The 19,670-nt window shown below is 40.2% G+C and overlaps 1 protein-coding gene across 1 annotated transcript in view; it reads left to right on the top strand.

Moving 5' to 3' along the window:
- slc6a9 (solute carrier family 6 member 9) overlaps nucleotides 1-19,670 on the top strand; it is a 241,873-nt gene that overhangs the window by 184,629 nt on the left and 37,574 nt on the right. Inside the window, exons 4-6 of the mRNA XM_043699069.1 lie at nucleotides 7,324-7,480; nucleotides 14,457-14,588; nucleotides 17,451-17,712. Coding sequence (XP_043555004.1) covers nucleotides 7,324-7,480; nucleotides 14,457-14,588; nucleotides 17,451-17,712 — 551 coding nt within the window. The remainder of the gene's footprint in view (nucleotides 1-7,323; nucleotides 7,481-14,456; nucleotides 14,589-17,450; nucleotides 17,713-19,670) is intronic.

Genomic DNA, 19,670 nt, shown 5'->3' with positions numbered 1-19,670 from the left:
GGTTAAATAGATGTCAGTGCTAGGAAACTGATGCCTGTACGTATTGCATTATATTTTCATATCAAATGTTTTTACGTTAGCTATGAACTGGATATAAGGCCTGTCTCTTGCTCTGGAGCTAATACATACCAGATATTAGAGGGGGGTGCATTAGGAAAACAAGGGCAGGAGTTTGTTGCAGAAGCATATCCATACAGGAGTATTTCTTCCAGTAGAGTAGCACCACAGCTGACTTTTCAAGACCAAATTGTCCTTAGGCATGTGGAGAAAAGTTGTTGACTGTTTGTAGTTTCATGTTATGCCCATCTTCCTCTTGAATTTTGTGCCAAAAGCCATGGTTGTTCTAAAGCACTGTGATCTCCATCACTGGTAGGATGACATAGCAGGTCCCAAATCAATGGCAGCCAGAAACCTTATGCTGTTGGCACCGATCTAATCCCCACCAGCTATCCAGGCAAACAAGCCAGACATCTTCCCTTTCAAGGAGTCTTGCATAACATGTCGACCAGGATTCTTTCCTCCTCTTTCCACCTGCCATAAGTGCATGCTGGAAGGGTTTACAAGCGGAAAATTCAAATCTCAGTCTGTTATGAGCACCATTCTTGGCCATGAATTCTTCAAGTGAGACTTGAGTTGTAAGCTTCTGACACTGAGTCAATGATGCTACCCATTGCTCCACAAGATCTCATTATGTCCTATCCCCGCAAGGAATTAGATTGGAAGTATCACAGTTCATTCATTTAACACCGTGGCACCAAACGTGTGTATGTGAAAATGGATCGGTTCTGATGAAGAGTCATCGGACTCAAAATGATAACTCTGCTTTCTTCCCACAGCTGCTGCCAGACCTGCTGGGTTTCTCCAAATTTCTGGTGTTGTTTCAGAACTCCAGCATCTGCAGTTTTTTAGTTTATTATTATGGCACTCATAGGCCCCATTGCAGCTTTTCTTCTCCTCTGGCTTACAATCAACAATCCCTTTGTCTGAAAATGTGTTGCTGGAACAGCGCAGCAGGTCAGGCAGCATCCAGGGAACAGGAGAATCGACGTTTCGGGCATACACCCTTCTAAAAGCCCTTTGTCTGCCAACCTTGCGCTCTCTCTCTCTCTCTCTCCCTCTATCTCAGTTCCATCTCCATGTATTCCACTTCCCCCCCACCACCCACCCTCTGTCATCAGCATAAATTTCACCATTTCTTAGCTGTTATCAATTTTGAAGAAGGGTCACTGGACTTGAAGACTTGAAGCATTAACACCATTTCTCTCTCCATGGATGCTGCCAGACCTGCTAGATTTCTCCAGAAATTTCTATTTTTGATTCTGCCAGATCTTTAGCATCCACGGTTCTTTGTTTTATTTTAGAGATAAAGGAATTTCAAGTAATGTTCCCTGATCTCAAAAAAGATTTAAATAGCTGACTCACGTTATTCCCAGACTATCATATCAATCAAACTTGTGGTTAATTTGAGCAAAGGCATGTTTCTTCATTATCCTTGGTGGGAAGCTAGCTTGTTCTTCGATTTTTAAGTGAACTCAGAAGGAAACATTGGACACTGAGAGGACGTTTGGAGTGCAGAGTATGGAAAAAATACAATGTTCCCTACTTCTTGATGCACACAATACAAAATCCATCATAGACTGGAAAATGGCTAACCTTTTTAAGAGGAGAGGGAGGCAGAGGACAGGAAATTATAGGGCAGTTAGCCCGACATCTGTCGTTGGTAAGATTTTAGAGTCTATTATGTGGTTGTACAGGACAGTGGTTAGGCCACTTTTGGAATACTGTATGCAATTCTGGTTTTCCTGCTATAGGAAGGATATTGTGAAACTTGAAAGGGTTCTGAAAATACTTGCAAGAATGTCACCAGGGTTGGAGGGTTTGTGCTGTAGGGAGAGGCTGAATAGGCTGGGGCTGTATTCCCTGGAGGATCGAAGGCTGAGGGGTGACCTTTTAGAGGTTTATAAAATCATGAGGGGCATGGATAGGGTGAATAGCCAAGACCTTTTCCCAGGTTGGGGGTGTCCAAAATTAGAAGCATAGGTTTAAGGTGAGAGGGGAAAGATTTAAAAGGGACATAAGGGGCAATGTTTTCACACAGAGGGTGGTGCATGTATGGAATGAATTGCCAGAGGAAGTGGTAGAGGCTGGTACAATTATAATACTTAAACATTTACATTACAACATTTGGATAGATGTATGAAAAGGAAGGGCTTAGAGGGATATAGGTCAAACGCTGGCAAATTGGACTAGATTAATTTCAGGTATCTGGTCGGCATGGACAAGTTGGATCGAAGTGTCTGTTTCCATACTGTACATCTCCATGACTCTATTAAAGATGAGATTGCAGACTACCTGGAAGTGTGTGGTAAAATAGGGCTGAGTTAGTATGGCTTCCTGAAGGGGAGGTCATACGTGACAAATGTGTCAGAATTCTTTGCGGCGGAAACAAGTAAATTAGACAAAGGAAGACCAGTGAACATGATGTATCTGAATTTCCTGAAGGTGCCACACAAGAGGCTGCTAAATGACATGGCAAAGTATTGGCATGGATAGAGGATTGGCTGACTGGCAGAAGGCAGAGGTAGGGATAAAGGCATCTTCTTCAGGACGGCAGCTGATGATTAGTGGAGTGCTGGGCCACAACTATTCACATTATACATTAACAATTTGGACGAAGGAACTGAGGGCAGTGCTGCTACGTTTGCAGATGACACAAAGATAGGTGGATGGACAAGTCCTGTTAAGGAAGAGGAGAGGCTGCAGAAGAACTTGGACAGGCGAGGACAGTGGATAATGAAGTGGCAGATGAAATACAATGAGGGAAAAGTGTAAGGCACTTTGGTAGGAAGGATATAGATGTATACTATTTTCTAAGATTTTGAAAATATGAGAGAAAAAGGACTTGGGATTCCTAGTTTAGGATTCTCTTACGGTTAACATGCAAATTCAGTTGGCAGTTAGGATGGCAAATGCAGTGTAGCATTCATTTCAAGAGGGCTAGAATACAAGAGCAGAAATGCACTGCCAAGGATGTATAAGGCTTTGGTCAGACCATGTTTGGAATATTGTGAGTAGTTTTGGGCCCTGTATCTCAGGAAAAATGCGCTGGCCTTGGAGTCGGTCAAGAGGAGGTTTACAAAAATGATCCTGGACTTGTCACATGAGAAACAGCTGAGGACTCTGGGTCCGTACTCAATGTAGTTTAAAAGGATGACAAAGGACCTGATTGAAACTTATAGATTACTGGATGGAGTGAATGTGGAGAAGATGTTTCCACTAATAGGAGAGACTAGGACTCGAAGGCACAGCCTTAGAGTGAAGGGATGACCCTTTCTGAGATGAGGAGGCATTTTTTCAGCCAGAGGATGGTGAATCAGTGGAACTCATTGCCACAGAGGGGTGTGAAGACCAAGTCATTGAGTGTATTTAAGACAGAGGTAGATAGATTCTTGATTGGTAACGGGATCAAGGATCATGGGAGAAGGCGGGAGAATGGGGTTGAGAAACATATCAGACGTGATCGAATGGTGGAGCAGGCTCAGTAGGTCAAATGGCCTAATTCTGTTCCTATACCTTACGGTTGTATGGTCATCGTCTTGCCTTAAATTCAAATATAACACAGAAGAATATTTGCATTCTTTGATTTGCACCTTTTAAATAAACCTTCACTTTTCTTCAGACTGCTGAACATATTCTTAAAAGCATTCTCAATACTTTTTCTCTCATAATTGTTTCCTTGCTCTATCGATGGCAAGAGTCCATGCCCTTGTTGAATGTACTGCTAGCATTGCTTTACATGCACAGTAGTCAGTTATCTGTCCATAGTAAGAATGCTATGGAACTTAAACACAGAATTTCCTCACTACATGAATGTTGCATCTCTTCCAGTAGCCAGACTTGGTATGGACAATATTGTGGGGTTCTGATAATATTAATAGCCTCTTGATATGTTGCCATGACACAATATTAACTGTAAAAATCATCTGTTCGCAGGAATTCTATTATACCCAAGCGATATGATATACAATGTGCATGTCAGTGTAACTTTATGGTGTTTTGCATGCCTTTTCACAATAAGATAGCAGTTTTTTGAAAAGAACGGGTTCTGAACCAACTGTTACATATCTTGAAAGCATTAATTCCAGCTGGTTTTGATTCTATGCATGTTAACCACTTTCACTGCTTTGCCCAGTCCTCATGATTAAGCCAGGCAAGTGAGTACCTGTAGACCTTTTTTTTTTAAACAAACCTTCAGAGATGTTATGACACACATCTGGAGAAGGTGAGACTTGAACCAATGTCTCCAAGCCCACAGTTAGTCACTGCATCACAAGAGCTCTTTTGATGGACTTTCTATCAGAGCAGGGTGAAGGATTGAACCTTATTTTTGTACAGGCTTCACCTTACTCCCATACATGGCATTTCCAACAGTAGTTACAAGACAAGAAAAGAATTTTGTATATTATCCAATTTTCTGAAGAAGTAGCACTGGGATTGATTGAAGCACCTCTGTGGATGAATCCAAATCTCCTTGTGTGTGTGTGTGTGTGTGTGTGTGTCTCATTCATTCAAATTCCAGAGTTAAGCTGCTGTTCTTTATTTAGTACATGCCCAGAATGTGATCTGCATTTCATCACTCAATACTGAAATAACTCCACGAACTCCACGAATACCCCATCACATGGCACCCTTTACTTACACGTAAATAGTGGTTAGCACTGGTCCAGTCAGCACAGAGCTGGCTCCTAGAGTGAGCAGAACCCCTGATACTCTATTTATATCTGCCAGGACTCCCAGATTGCCCCAGGTTAACAGCCCCAATCAGTGAACTCATTCTATGAAGTCTACCTGTCTGACCTCATTCCAATCATTACAAATACAATTACAGTGTATTCTGGATCTCAGTTCATTACTTGATAAATTTATTGGCAAAGAAATTTGGCTCGTTTGTGTTTGGCTTCCAAAATGGTGTAATTGTGATGTTAACAGTGCCAAATGAAATTTTGACAAAGCAATAACATGAACACAGGGATTGTCTGTCAAAAGAATATGGACTAAGCAGCATGTAATCAGAATCATGTTGGAGCTCACCAGTACAGTTCATGTTGTACCATAACCATGTATAGCTAAGTACATCAGCGGCACGACCGACCCTCACCAGTGCAATTTAAAGGAGTCAAGTTAGTTGCTATTTGATTTCCACAGCCCCTTGCATTAATTGTAGAAGTGTTTTTTAGAACATAAGAAACAGGAGTAGGTGTAGGCCATTCAGCCCCATAAGCCTACTCTGAGCAGGTGGTCCATCTCCTGCTCCTTTCATAAATTACCTATTAAAATGTTGATAGTGCAGTTCCCTGGTCCCCACATTAGCTATTACTGTGAAGGGTTCTCTCCAGACTGTCCCTGTTCCCTTTAAATGTGCTGTCATCACCTCTCTCTACCCTTTAAATTACCATCCCATCTTCAGCTTTTCCCATCCAAAGTTGTCAAACATATAGTCATTTCTCAAATGCATATCTGTTTTTCCTGAAATTCTTACATTTGAATCCCTGCAGTTAAGTTTCTGCTCATACCATTTTACTCTAATACTGCTTATCAAAATCACAACTGATATCCTGTGTGACTGGACAAAGGTAAACTGACTCTTCTTAACCAGTCTGCAGCCTTGGCTGTTAAGATTTCTCTAGTGTTTTCCTCACTGTTGTCCAATTGAGTGTGACTACATTCATGTGGCTACGTTTTTATCCATCTCACTGTAGCTAGGGAATCACCTATTTTGACTTCTGTTTCTAGTCTCACACCATTACCATGGATATCAGTCATGGATCTACATTTGGCCCTCTAGTTTCTCCTTGACCTGCTGCTCTTCAATGCAAAACAACTAAGTGTAATTGGACCTGGATCCTCCTTGTCTGCCTGGCTTAGTATTTGGATACACATTGTAAATGCAGTATTTAGGGAGCGTAGAGCAGAGTCATTTCCATCCTTAGTTTTCTTATTGTGGAGGTGGGATGGTTCCATGCTGTCAGAAGGGAAAGAATGCTGAAGTCTAATTGTGAATTAACATGATAGTACAGTAGCATTATTAGAATCCGGCCATGATTTTCTAAAAAAGAGTAATCCACTCCACCAAAACCAAGCAACAAATGTATTGGACCAGTTCCATTTGCTATTGAAAAACTGGCTACTGAGAACAATGGCCATGTGCAGAACGCTGGATACTCTGTAGTGGAGCTGTGGAACTGTTTGTAACTAGCTAATTCTGTATCTCGCCCTTTTGTCTGGATTCAAATTCCACACACTCCGATGAAAATGAAAGCTCTAATTCATTGATGCTAACATTCTATCAAAGGGCTACATTGTTTCATTTAACGATTATCTTTTGTTAATCCTATTTTGTGGAGTTTACAGAGACACAAAGTTTGCTACTGTAGCAGCTTCCTTCAGTTTTGCTTATTAGTTACAATAGTTCTTTTTTATATAGTTTATCCTGTGTTTTATTATTCTTCTCAAAGGCAGTCACATAATGGATTATGGTTTCAGCAGTACTGGAACCTTAGTCTGTAGTCATTTTCAGGTATAAGCTTAGACAGATGATCACTGGGCTATTTCAGATATTCAGGGCATAGATTTTATATTTCAACAAGAGTGACTGGATAGCAATTGTAATATTTTCGCCTTAAAACTTTCAGAAATGCTGAAGTCGCTGTGACCCTCCCTTGTCCCTTCTGCCTGACACTAAAATGGAAATCAGTTTTGCCACAGATTGACAACAAAATAATGTGGTACCCTTTTGGACTCATGAGATTTTTGATTTTCTTTTTCCAGTTGACTGCTAATATTTCACTCTCACACATCAAACATGGATTAAGATTAAAACTAAAACTGGAACTGTATTGCAGTTCCTTATCTACTCTCTCACACTGATTTGTTTTTTGTAACCCATTGCTTGGTTCTATAAAACCTTTTGTGCAGCAGATTGCTGAGAATTGTTCCAAATTAATTCTGGGTTGGCTCAGCCTCAGATGGTCCTGGATAATGAGACATTTCTCCTGAGGAAGGAAGAGAACCAGAGACAGGAAGTCAGAACAAGCTGGGTTTCTGATTAACTGGCAGCCACAGAGGATTGGGAACAGATAGCTTGCTGTCCATCTTAACTCAGCATGATGTTCTATAGGACAGTTGGTTATGCAGACTTGAAAATAAAAACAAACGTATTAAGACTGAACAATTTTAATGTTTTAATGGCAACATGCCAGAAAATATGACTGGGCTTACTTCCAGAGCATTGATTATTACATTTGAACATTTTATTTTTTGCAGAATGGTGCTATTCCAGGTGAGATGGTGAAGAAAGATGAAAACTTGAAGCGTGGGAACTGGTCAAATCAGATAGAATTCATCCTGACTAGTGTTGGCTATGCTGTAGGCCTTGGAAATGTCTGGAGGTTCCCTTATCTGTGCTACCGAAATGGTGGAGGTATGTAGAAATTTGGTGTGTCAGAGTTTGTGAAGGCATGCGCAGGTGTCTTTGAACTTATGTGCATGAGAATACATACTTGTTTATGTTTAAGAGTGATTTTTTTCCATGTATATTTTTCTGTGAAAATTTGCATGTGTATATGAATATGAGATGATCTATGTATAAAGTGTCAACTATATCATTCCTCTTCCATCACCAGTATACAAGTATGCACTGTAATATAGAGATGACCAGATTCTGAAGGGCAAATGGGAGAGGGAGGAAAAAGCTATGCAAGCACAGCTTGTAGTTAGTCACTATCCATTTTGTTTTCTTCCTTTTTGTAAAGAAATCAAAGGCTTCAAACAGCTACTTCAATGACATGATGAAGTTGGCTATGAAAATGCAAATGTTACCTTACCATTCCTGGCACATTACAGTGCAGCTGATTTGTAGTCAAACTATACCTTGGGCACAGATTTGTCATAGTTCCTGGATTCATAAGGGTTCCTGAATCCAAAAAGTTAATCTGAGTTTTAATCTGCCAATTGAGCGGTTACTGTGAGACACTACATTCAACTTTCTGATGCTGTTCCTTTAGTCTTCAGAAAAACACTTAGGTGGTACTGTCCTGTTGAACATGCTAAATGTTTCCTCAAGCCTAATATTGGCATACTTTATAGTTACAATCTCTACAAACTTCTTTCACTCTTTTCCACAGATAATCCCATATATTTCCAAGAAGTTAGACATAAGCATAAATATACAAGTAGACTGCCTACTCTCAGTAGTGATTGGCTCAGTTGTACAATGAAGTTAAAAATGGCAGTATTAATTTCTAACATACAAACAAGATAAATGTCAGTCTGAAATAAAATCTATATGTTTGACGCATCAGCTTCATAAAGATTTTCTTATGTATAACACTGTCATGTGACAGACATTCTCTTCTTCTCATTCTCTATTTTTTATGAAATTCATTCATAGGTTTAGTTTCTTCTACTTGTATCACATTGCCAGATGTACTATTTTCTGGATGTTTCCAATAAAGTATCCTAGAATCAGATGTCTTTTATTTTTATTGTTTAACATTCTCAGATGTCTGTTATTCTCACTCTAACACATTACCAGAAATCTGTAATTCTCATTGTGCCATTTACTCAGCTGTCTATTATTCTACATATACCATAATGGTAGGTGTATTATTTTCTGGATATTTCTAATAAAGTTTGATTTTCTCTGTATCCTAGAAACTTGTGTCTGTTATTCTCATTGTGTCGCACTCTCAACTGTCTGTTATTCTCATTTACATCATTTTCTCAGCTGGCCATTATTCTTATTGCATCATTTTCTCAGCTGTCTGCTATTCTCAGTGTATTGCATTTTCAGCTGTCTGTTATTCTCAGATCACCACTTCTGCAGTGTCACACATTCTCCAACTGTCGCATTCTCGAATGTCTGTTTTCAATCAGCCTCATTCCAAGATGTCTGATATTCTAAATGCTTAGGCTGTTTTCCTGAGAAAAGAGAAGGTTGAGGGATAATTCAGTAGAGATCTTTACGATTATGGAAGAGTCATAAAATAATAAAAAGATTTTTCAACATGTGAGGAAATTAAAAAATGAGATATCATAAATATAAGGCATTCATAAATAATTCCAATAGGGAATTTAAGAGAATTTTTTTTTAACCCAAAGAATTTTAAGAATGTGAGGAGTTTTGAGAAAAGTAGCATAGGTGTGTTTAAGGGGATGCTAAACTAACACAAAAGGTGGGACAAATTAGACGGATTACCGATGGGGTTAGATGAAGAGAGGTAAAATATTAGTGTCAAATGCAAATACCAACATGGACAAGTTGGATCAAATAGTCTTTTCCTATGCTATAGACCATTGGTTACTCCATGTAGGACATTATCAAGTGTCTGTTATTCATATCCCAATACATTACCAAATGCCTATTGTTCTCGGTGTTTATATTTCTGTTACCTCCAGAAAGTTTCTCAGAAATCTATACTTTCTGGTGTCCCACCTATATTTAATATCTACATCATAATTATAACTGTTATTGCATGGTGTTATTTTTCATTGGAACCATGTAACCTGCATAATTTCAGATTCTAGTGTCAATATATAATATTAAGGATGTATTATTTTCATTTATAAATCTATTATTTGTGCAGTTTATTTAGTGTATTAGCTGTAAGTGATCCACTTTCTGGTGATTAGTAGCAATAATTCTTTTTGGATTATCTAAGAAAAAAAATTACCACTCAAATAATTTCTCAAATTTATTGATATAACAATACGTTATACTGAAATATCTCTCAGTGAGAAGGATGCAGCACCAAAATATGCCACAGCAGAGCAAAATGCTCCAAAGTCTTTTCTCCTCTGCTTCAGTGCACAGATTCATTCAGAATAGGATTTGCAGGGGAAATGTTTAAAGATATGCAAGTTCTTCAGAAACAAGACACAATGTATTTTCAATATACTTTTGGCCAAATCGGATTAGCTAATCTAGTCCTGGGCAAAAGGATCCGTTGTAAAACATACACAAGATCTAGTCCCTTTTGGTTCTGCTTTGCAGTAGCTCAACTGAGTAGAGATAAAGAAAAACCCACCTCCTAATATATGCCACTTTTAGAACAAAACAGCCAATGTGTTGGGCTGTATTCACTGACAGCTTTACTTAACTTTTACTTTGACAATTTTTCCACAGTCTGTATTGTGGCTTGAATTACACCAGGACAATTTCAAATGCTGAATTAAAACGTGATTTCACCTATAGAAGTGATTTGAGCTATTAATTTAAATAGCAAACTTGCTTTCTTCTATCTTATGTTGTTGTAGTTGCACACCATATTTTTCAGAGCAATATGAGGCTATACAAAAGACAAACTTAAATATTTATATCAAAAAAAACTGAAGAACTATAGATGATTGAAATCAGAAACAAAAATTGCTGGAAAATCTTAACCAACTTAGAAGAGTCACTGGATCCAAACCATTAACTTTGTTTTCTTTCCACAGATACTTTCAGACCTATTGTGCTTTCCTAGCTATTTCTGTTATTGTTTCTGTTACTAAACCTTTTGTTTTATTGCATCTTTAGGAAAGTTAGTATAGTGTTGATTTTCATGATTTCAGAAAAGGCTTGACCTACAATCGCATGAAATTAGAACATTTAAGATCCTACTTCATCATTAAAAGGATGTTTTTGAGGTCTTGTTAACTCACTTTGAAGTTTTAAGCTTTTGCAGTTACATTCTACCCCATTTGTTCTCCGCATTGACTGGTTTTCTGCAGGGTAGTTTGCCATTGGTGCATTCAGAGATTTTTTGGCTTACTTTCTTCAACATTGTTGTTGTTGTCATTTAAATATTACCATGCAAAGCGGTGAGGATGGAATTTTACTTGGGCATTAAACACATAAATGCAGATAGAGCAAAACCTGCGGTGTTTTGTACTAATCCACTACTATAGACATGCCCTATGTACATAACTGAATAAAGAAATGCAAGTGCTGGAGATCTCATAAAGTCATAGAGGTGTACAGCATGGAAACAGACCCTTCAGTCCAACCAATCCATGCCGACCAGATATCCCAACCCAATCTAGTCCCACCTGCCAGCACCCGGCCCATATCCCTCCAAACCCTTCCTATTCATATACCCATCCAAATGCCTCTTAAATGTTGCAATTGTACCAGCCTCCACCACATCCTCTGGCAGCTCATTCCATACACGTACCACCCTCTGTGTTAAAAAGTTGCCCCGTAGGTCTCTTTTATATCTTTTCCCTCTCACCCTAAACTTATGCCCTCTAGTCCTGGACTCCCCGACCCCAGGGATAAGACTTTGCCTATTTACCCTATCCATGCCCCTCATAATTTTGTAAACCTCTATAAGGTCACCCCTCAGCATCCGATGCCCCAGCCTGTTCAGCCTCTCCGTCTGGCTCAAATCCTCCAACCCCGGCAAAATCTTTGTAAATCTTTTCTGAACCCTTTCAAGTTTCACAACATCTTTCCGATAGGAAGAACAGAATTGCATGCAATATTCCAACAGTGGCCTAACCAATGTCCTGTACAGACGCGACATGACCTCCCAACTCCTGTACTCAATACTCTGACCAATAAAGGAAAGCATACCACACGCCTCCTTCACTATCCTATCTACCTGCGACTCCACTTTCAAGGAGCTATGAACCTGCACTCCAAGGACTCTTTGTTCAACAACACTCCCTAGGTCCTTACCATTAAGTGTATAAGTCCTGCTAAGATTTTCTTTCCCAAAATGCAGCACCTCGCATTTATTTGAATTAAACTCCATCTGCCACTTCTCAGCCCGTTGGCCCATCTGGTTCAGATCCTGTTGTAATCTGAGGTAACCCTGTTTGCTCTTCACTACCCCTCCAATTTTGATGTCATCAGCAAACTTACTAACTGTACCTCTTATGCTTGCATCCAAATCATTTATGTAAATGACAAAAGGTAGAGGACCCAGCACCGATCCTTGTGGCACTCCACTGGTCACAGATCTCCAGTCTGAAAAACAACCTTCCACCACCACCCTCTATCTCCTACATTTGAGCCAGTTCTATATCCAAATGGCTAGTTCTCCCTGTATTCCATGAGCTCTAACCTTGCTAATCAGTCTCCCATGGGGAACCTTATCAAACGCCTTGCTGAAGTCCATATAGATCACATCTACCGTTCTACCCTCATCAGTCCTCTTTGTTACTTCCTCAAAAAACTCAATCAAGTTTGTGAGACATGATTTCCCATGCACAAAGCCATGTTGACTATCCCAACTCAGTCCTTGCCTTTCCAAATACATGTGCATCCTGTCCCTCAGTATTCCCTCCAACAACTTGCCCACCACTGACGTCAGGCTCACTCATCTATAGTTCCCTGGCTTGTCCTTACCTTCCTTCTTAAACAGTGGCACCATGTTCACCAACCTCCAGTCTTCCGGCACCTCACCTGTGACTATCGATGATACAGATATCTCAGCAAGAGGTTCTACAATCCCCTCTCTAGCTTCCCACAGAGTTCTAGGGTACACCTGATCAGGTCCTGGGGATTTATCCACCTTTACCCATTTCAAGACATCCAGCACTTCCTCCCCTGTAATATGGACATTTTGCAAGATGTCACCATCTATTTCCCTACATTCTATATCTTCCATATTCTTTTTCACAGTGAATACTGATGCAAAATACTCATTTAGTATCTTCCCCATTTTCTGCGGCTCCACACAAAGGCCACCTTGTTGATCTTTGAGGGGCCCTATTCTCTCCCTAGTTACCCTTTTTGTCCTTAATATATTTGTAAAAACCCTTTGGATTCTCCTTAATTCTATTTGCCAAAGCTATCTCATGTCCTCTTTTTGCCTTCCTGATTTCCCTCTTAAGTATGTTCCTACTTCCTTTATACTCTTCTAAGGATTTACTCGATCTATCCTGTCTATACCTGACATATGTTTCCTTCTTTTTCTTTACCAAACCCTCAATTTCTTTAGTCATCCAGCATTCCCTATACCTACCAGCCTTTCCTTTCACCCTGACAGGAATATACTTTCTCTGGTTTCTCGTTATCTCATTTCTGAAGGCTTCCCATTTTCCAGCCGTCCTTTTACCTGGGAACATCTGCCTCCAATCAGCTTTTGAAAGTTCTTGCCTAATACCGTCAATTTAGAACTTCAACTTTTAGATCTGGTCTATCCTTTTCTATTATTATTTTAAATCTAATAGAATTATGGTTGCCTGGCACCAAAGTGCTCCTCAGTCTGAAACAAAAACAGAGATTGCTGGTAAATCATAGTTAATGCTTTGAGTCTGGTGACTGAAAATTAGAATCATTCTGATGATGAGTCACCAGATTAAATGTTAACTCTGCTTTCTTCCCACTGATGCTGCTAAACCTGCTGAGTTTCACCAAAAATCCCTTATGTATATTTTGACATGTCAGGTTGTTACAGTGATGAGTTATCTGAAAGTATTGTTACTAGCATTAGGTGAAGTGGGTTGCAAGGAGGTTTGTGTGGAGCGTTGAACCTAATGACCTGTTTCTATAATGTACGTTCTGTGAAAAGTTGCATAACCAACTAATTAAATGACGATGAGAGACAGTGAAGACTGAAGATGCTGGAGATCAGAGTCAAAAAGTGTGATGCTAGAAAAGCACAGCCGATCAGGCAGCATCCAAGGAACAAGAGAGTTGATGTTTCAAGCATAAGCTCTTCATCAGGGATTCCTGATGAACAGCTTATGCTCGAAATGTCGACACTCCAGCTCCTCAGATGATGCCTGATCGGCTGTGCTTTTCCAGCACCACATTTTTTGATGAATAAATGACAATATTTAGCCTGAACAACTCTATCTGGAGAAGTGAAGGCTACATTGGCATGAAAATACAGGGAATGCTAAACAGAGGAATAGGCCATCTGCCAATTTCTGCCAATTAAATGAAGTTTGTTATGTTGGTGTCATGTGTATAACATAGGCCACACCTTAATGTAGTGCCCACGAGCAGCTGGCACTGGTCATTTCCAGGACTGATTGGAAATGTTATCAGCAGCTTGTAAGCAGGACTGGATCATTGATGTAAGTTTTATCTGCACTGATGCTCCATTGCTGCCCATTGAGCTGGCGTAAACTATCTGTCAAAAACTTAGGGAAGCTGGTATTATCCAAAAATACTTAATTTATGAGTAGCACAATGTTCTAATTTGCACATTTATGTTGGTATTTTTTAATAGATTGCATTCTTTAGCGATCAGTAAACAAGACATTACCCAATTTAATGAGGCATTCCTACCCTAACCTATCAGACTTTATTACCTGAACTGAGGCGATAAGTTAAGTTAAATTTAACCACTGATGCATTCTTGCCTAAAGGAACATTCCAATCTAAAACTGAGGAGTAGTACAAACTGTTTTTCGAGATACTGGCTGTACAGTCTGTAATGATGGGTCTTCTTTTTTTAAAGGTGCATTTATGTTTCCCTATATCATCATGCTGGTCTTCTGCGGTATTCCTCTTTTTTTTCTGGAACTTTCCTTTGGGCAGTTCACCAGCCAAGGCTGCCTTGGTGTATGGAGGGTTAACCCTATGTTCAAAGGTAAGAAGGTCCATTTCAGAAATCACCGTGCTGTACAACAAGGAAAATGCATAGGCAGCACGGGAAAGCTCGACATGGGAATGTAACTTAAGAAGGATCCCATGTTTAAAGGATATTGGAAATATTTTCAAGCAGACACTGGAGTCATGTTTTCACATTGCAATTTAAATGCTGGCAGAGAATATTTTGTACAACAACAAGATGTAATATCTGCAGCCATTTTGACTTGTATAACTGCAAGCACCAGCTACGTCACAATCCATGAAAACACAGGACAACTATTTTAAAATAACTATTATCATGATGTTTGTTATGTTATATTACAGGAACTTGAGATACATATTAAAGAGTGACTGTTGCTTTTTATGAAATTCAAATAATTTTGAATACAGTGTCATGTAACTTGATCTGACATTTCATGTTCATCGCATAATTTTGTTGCATTCTCCAGTTGTTCTTGTACTTTTTTCTGTATGTTCATACATGCTTATCCATCAGGAAAAGAAACAGAGGGTTGGATATTATCAACTGTGAACACCCCTCCCCACCCTCCATGCTCTCTTCTGTCCACCCATCCCTGTGCTTTCCCTGCCTGATGACAATTTATCTTCAACAACTTTGAACCAAATGCAGCCAAAGTATGTGCTGAATTTAAATGTAAAAGTCAATGCCAGTAATAACACTGGTGCCTCGACTTTTTTTTAATAGACATTTGTGAGATGGGTGTGACCTATGCCCTGTCAAGGTTTCCAGAGAAACCTACTAAGGTACAGCAGAATGACATATCAGACTGTTTGGAATAACAGAAAGAAACATCCAAGGCATTCCCAGTCCTAGTCCTCATTCTCCCTCCTAGAAACACCATGATTTTGTGTCTTGCACCCCTACTACAAGCCCTGGCACTTACTGTGTTTTGGGGCACGTTCCCTTTGATTTATTTGATTTAAGCTTCATTGTCCTATGTACTCAAGTATAGGAGTACAGTGAAAAGTGTACAATGTTGCCACACACAGCGCCATCTTAGGAATGAAGGTACCGAGGTACAAAACCTAACCAGAAGTAGTAAAAAGAAGCACAGTTACATAAGCCCAAGAACTAGGAGCAGGAGTAGGCCATCTGGCCGTTGGAGCCTGCTCCGCCATTCAATAAGATCATGGCTGATCTTTTCATGGCCTCAGCAGCACTTACCTCCCTTCTCACCATAACCCCTAATTCCTTTACTGTTCAAACAAAAATCTACCTTAGCTTTAAAAACATTTACTGAAGAAGTCCCAACCACTTCACTGGGCAGGGAATTCCTCAGATTTACAACCCTCTGGGTGAAGATATTCCTTCTCAATTCAGTTCTAAATCTGCTCCCCCTAATTTTGAGGCTACACCCTCTTGTCGTAGTTTCACCAATCAGTGGAACCATCCTCTCTACATCTATCTTATCTATTCCCTTCATAATTTTATATGTTAATATCGGATCCCCCTTCATTCTTCTAATTTCCAATGAATATAATCCCAGTCTACTCAGTCTCTCCTCTTAAGCCAACCCCCTCAACTCCAGAATCAACCCAATGAACCTCCTCTGCACCCCTTCTCATGCCAGTACATCCTTTCTCAAGTATGGAGACAAAACTGCATGCAGTATTCCAGGTGTGTCCTCACTAGTGCTCTATACAGCTGCAAAATAACCTGTCTGCTTTTAAACTCAATCCCTTTAGCAATAAAGGACAAAATTCGATTTGCATTCCTAATTATCTGTTGCACCTGCAGACCAACCTTCTGTGATTCATGTACAAGGACACCCAGGTCCCTCTGCATAGCAGCATGCTGCAATTTTTTACCATTCAAATAGTAGAAATTGCAGTTAAAATAGAAAGTTAAACATAAAGCATTACCATTCTTCTTAGAATAAGTAATAAAATAAAGAAATAAAGTTAAAAGTTAACATTATAGTCCTTCCTAGTATTAAATGGAAGAATAAAGGTAAAAGTTCAACAGTTTTCTTCCAAGATGGTGGTGACAGAGTAGCAGCAGTGTGTTTTGAGTTCCTGGTTCAGGGCTCATCCACCTCTGTCTGCTTTCTTTGTTTCTTTTTTTTCCAAATATTTCCCTTTGATCCCAGTCGCATCTTGATTGTCAGTATTGGTCCCAGCTCAATTCTCACTCCTGATCCAACCAGTTGTTCCTTGCCTTGCTGCACTTGTCAGATGCACCTCCTATAAGGAACAATTCAGACACTCCAATCTTCACCCAGCACCCATGCCAAACGCCCCAAATTAAAATTGTGGGCATCCTTATTGTCTCTGAAACTGATTCTATACTAATTCATTGTGTGCATACAGAAAATACTGGCTTGAACCCAAGATATGTCAGACTATGTAGAATTTACCTTGTGTCTTCGCTGCTGTTCCTGCTTACCTGTTCAGTCTAATTGCTCCATGTATTTACTGCTGCTTTGTTCCATTATGTTTTTGTAAGGAATGCAACTTTTGTTCAACTTTGTTCTTGTCGTTCTGAAAAATTATCTGTAGTGGGAATGGCACGGATGATACTTGCCCTTAGAATTCATACGTCTAAGTTGCAACAATTTAAAATGTGATACAAAATTGACACCCAGGAGCCACAGTTGTGAAGATTATTGCTGTGCATTAGATGTGACAATATTTTTTAAGTGCACTCCCTAAAACTAGAGCCCACAATCTAATTAGATGCATAACAGAGAGGATATCTTTCTCTAAGGTCAGATAGAGCATTTCCATTTTGTTCACATGCTTCATGAGTGTAGCATTTCCTGACAGGAATAAAAACTAAACAACCCTGAGAAGTATAAAGTAGAATTGTTTGATTTATATTCCTTATTCTTGTGAACAGGAGTGGGGTATGGGATGATGGTGGTTTCTACATACATTGGAATCTACTACAATGTGGTCATCTCCATCGCCTTCTACTACTTCTTCTCCTCCATGACTACACTCTTGCCTTGGTCATACTGCACTAACCATTGGAATAAGGAGGATTGCAGTAGCATGCTGAACCCCAACAGAACTGCCAACATCAGTGATCTGTCACGTAACATCTCAACATTGCTGAACCAAACTGCAAAGCGGACCAGTCCTAGTGAGGAGTACTGGAAGTAAGAGCAGCCTTTCCAGTTAAGAATAATGTAATGCTGTGGGTCCTTAATGTTAGTAGAAGCTTTCTGTTGTTTCTTTAGTTCCAATTCTCAGGCACAATTCCATGAGCATTAGCAGTCATTTGGTTCCTCACCAATACACACTCTCCCTGTCTAATGTTAATTTTTGGAAATCTATAATGGGCACCATTTTGGTATACGTGCCTGTCAGGCCCACAGATAATGCTTGCCCGTTACTCTTTCCAATTTTGACAGCGAGATTCTAATTGTGGTCACCAGTGTCACCTTGGACATTTCTATGACACTCGCCTGTCAATGGGAGTGTTTGGGCATCGCAGTGGGACATATGAAACTGTTCTAGCCTCCAATCAGAGTCTGTACCTTAATCAAAAGAAAACTGTTGTCACTTGAACATGCAAGATTTGAAACCCCAATTCATTCTGGTCCCATCCGTTTTCACATCTGCTATTCATGGCAAGGATTGCCGAGGCAATCCTGGCTTCTGTTGGGACGCTGTGAAACTGGAACTGCTGACATAGAAAATGCCCATTTCCTTGTTAGCCCTCTTACAGGCAACTGCAGGCCTTGATGTATGGATGGGGTCTGGACTTCTGAATTCCAGGCTAGTTTTCTCCTCGCCCAAAAGCATCACCAAACTTACAGCACCAAATATGAGGAAGGGGCTACATGTTTCAAGGTTTTATAAGTTGAGATTTTATGACCAGCTGAAGATGGGAACAGGTGATGCAAGGGAAATCCCAAAGGTACTGGCATCAGGCAGTATTTGGGTTTTGCCTCCAACACTGGATTCCCTTGTGTACAGGGCATCATCAGTTGTGCTCCTATTTTCATCAGCACAATTCCATTCACTCCGTTTTCAAGTAGTCTGCTGCTATGCCAAAAGCTTTCTCCATGTATGCCTTTGCTTTTCTAGCAGCTGCCATGCCTCATTCATCCTCCAACTGTCGAGTTTTCCTCAGATCTTCATTTGAGTTCCCAAAATGTGTGGATAGATTCTGAGGGAAAAGGGAGATCCTTGAAAAGACGGCGTCTGACCTTGCTGTGGGAACCCCCAGTATAGACACAGATATGATAAAGTCCTGCTCAACAATACAGTCAAAGTCTCCTGCTCAGTAGGACACCCTTGAGATTTCCGAGGAAGGAATTCCGGTGCCTGGAACAGTTGGTTATTGCCCTCCTTTTCCATCCTGCAAGGGTCTCCATCACAATGGTATTCTCATAACATTGCCCTAGAGCAAAGGATGGAGATTGAGGACAGTGAGCCCTGACATGGATGGGAGTGTGATGGAGAGCGTGAGATAAGAGAGGAGTATGAGGAAAACGAGGCAGAGGGAGTTGATACTGAACAGAGAGGCAGTCTTGCTGGAAGACAAGGTGACTTCTGTTGTCACCATCTGGGAAGTGGACTCACTTCTCTCCTTTGCAATCCCCAGCGTTAGATCCAGGTTCTCATCATTGAAGCAAATAGACCAGGGTGCCAAGCTTCCAACTCCCCTATGACAGCTCTTTTCCCTCCAATACTTTACAAGGCTTTGGTGCAAACAGCAGTTTCTCCCTGATGATAATCAGCAGCTTAATTAATGGACAGTAAACCTGTTGCTGTATCAATTAAGGCTTCAACCCCAGTGAAAGTTTGAATTACAATCAGTTTGCCAGCAGAGGTAGGGTTCAGTCAGAAAAACAGACCCAGCTCCATTGGGAAAAAGTGAGGACTGCAGATGCTGGAGATCAGAGCTGAAAATGTGTTGCTGGAAAAGCGCAGCAGGTCAGGCAGCATCCAAGGAACAGGAGAATCGACGTTTCGGGCATGAGCCCTTCTTCAGGAATGAGGAAAGTCCTTCCTGAAGAAGGGCTTATGTCCGAAACGTCGATTCTCCTGTTCCTTGGATGCTGCCTGACCTGCTGCGCTTTTCCAGCAACACATTTTCAGCTCTGAT

The sequence above is a fragment of the Chiloscyllium plagiosum genome, chromosome 11 (genome assembly GCF_004010195.1).
Source record: "Chiloscyllium plagiosum isolate BGI_BamShark_2017 chromosome 11, ASM401019v2, whole genome shotgun sequence".
Classification (NCBI taxonomy): domain Eukaryota; kingdom Metazoa; phylum Chordata; class Chondrichthyes; order Orectolobiformes; family Hemiscylliidae; genus Chiloscyllium; species Chiloscyllium plagiosum.
The sequence above is the reverse complement of the archived record's forward strand: the minus strand, read 5'-3'. Positions and strand labels throughout refer to the sequence as shown.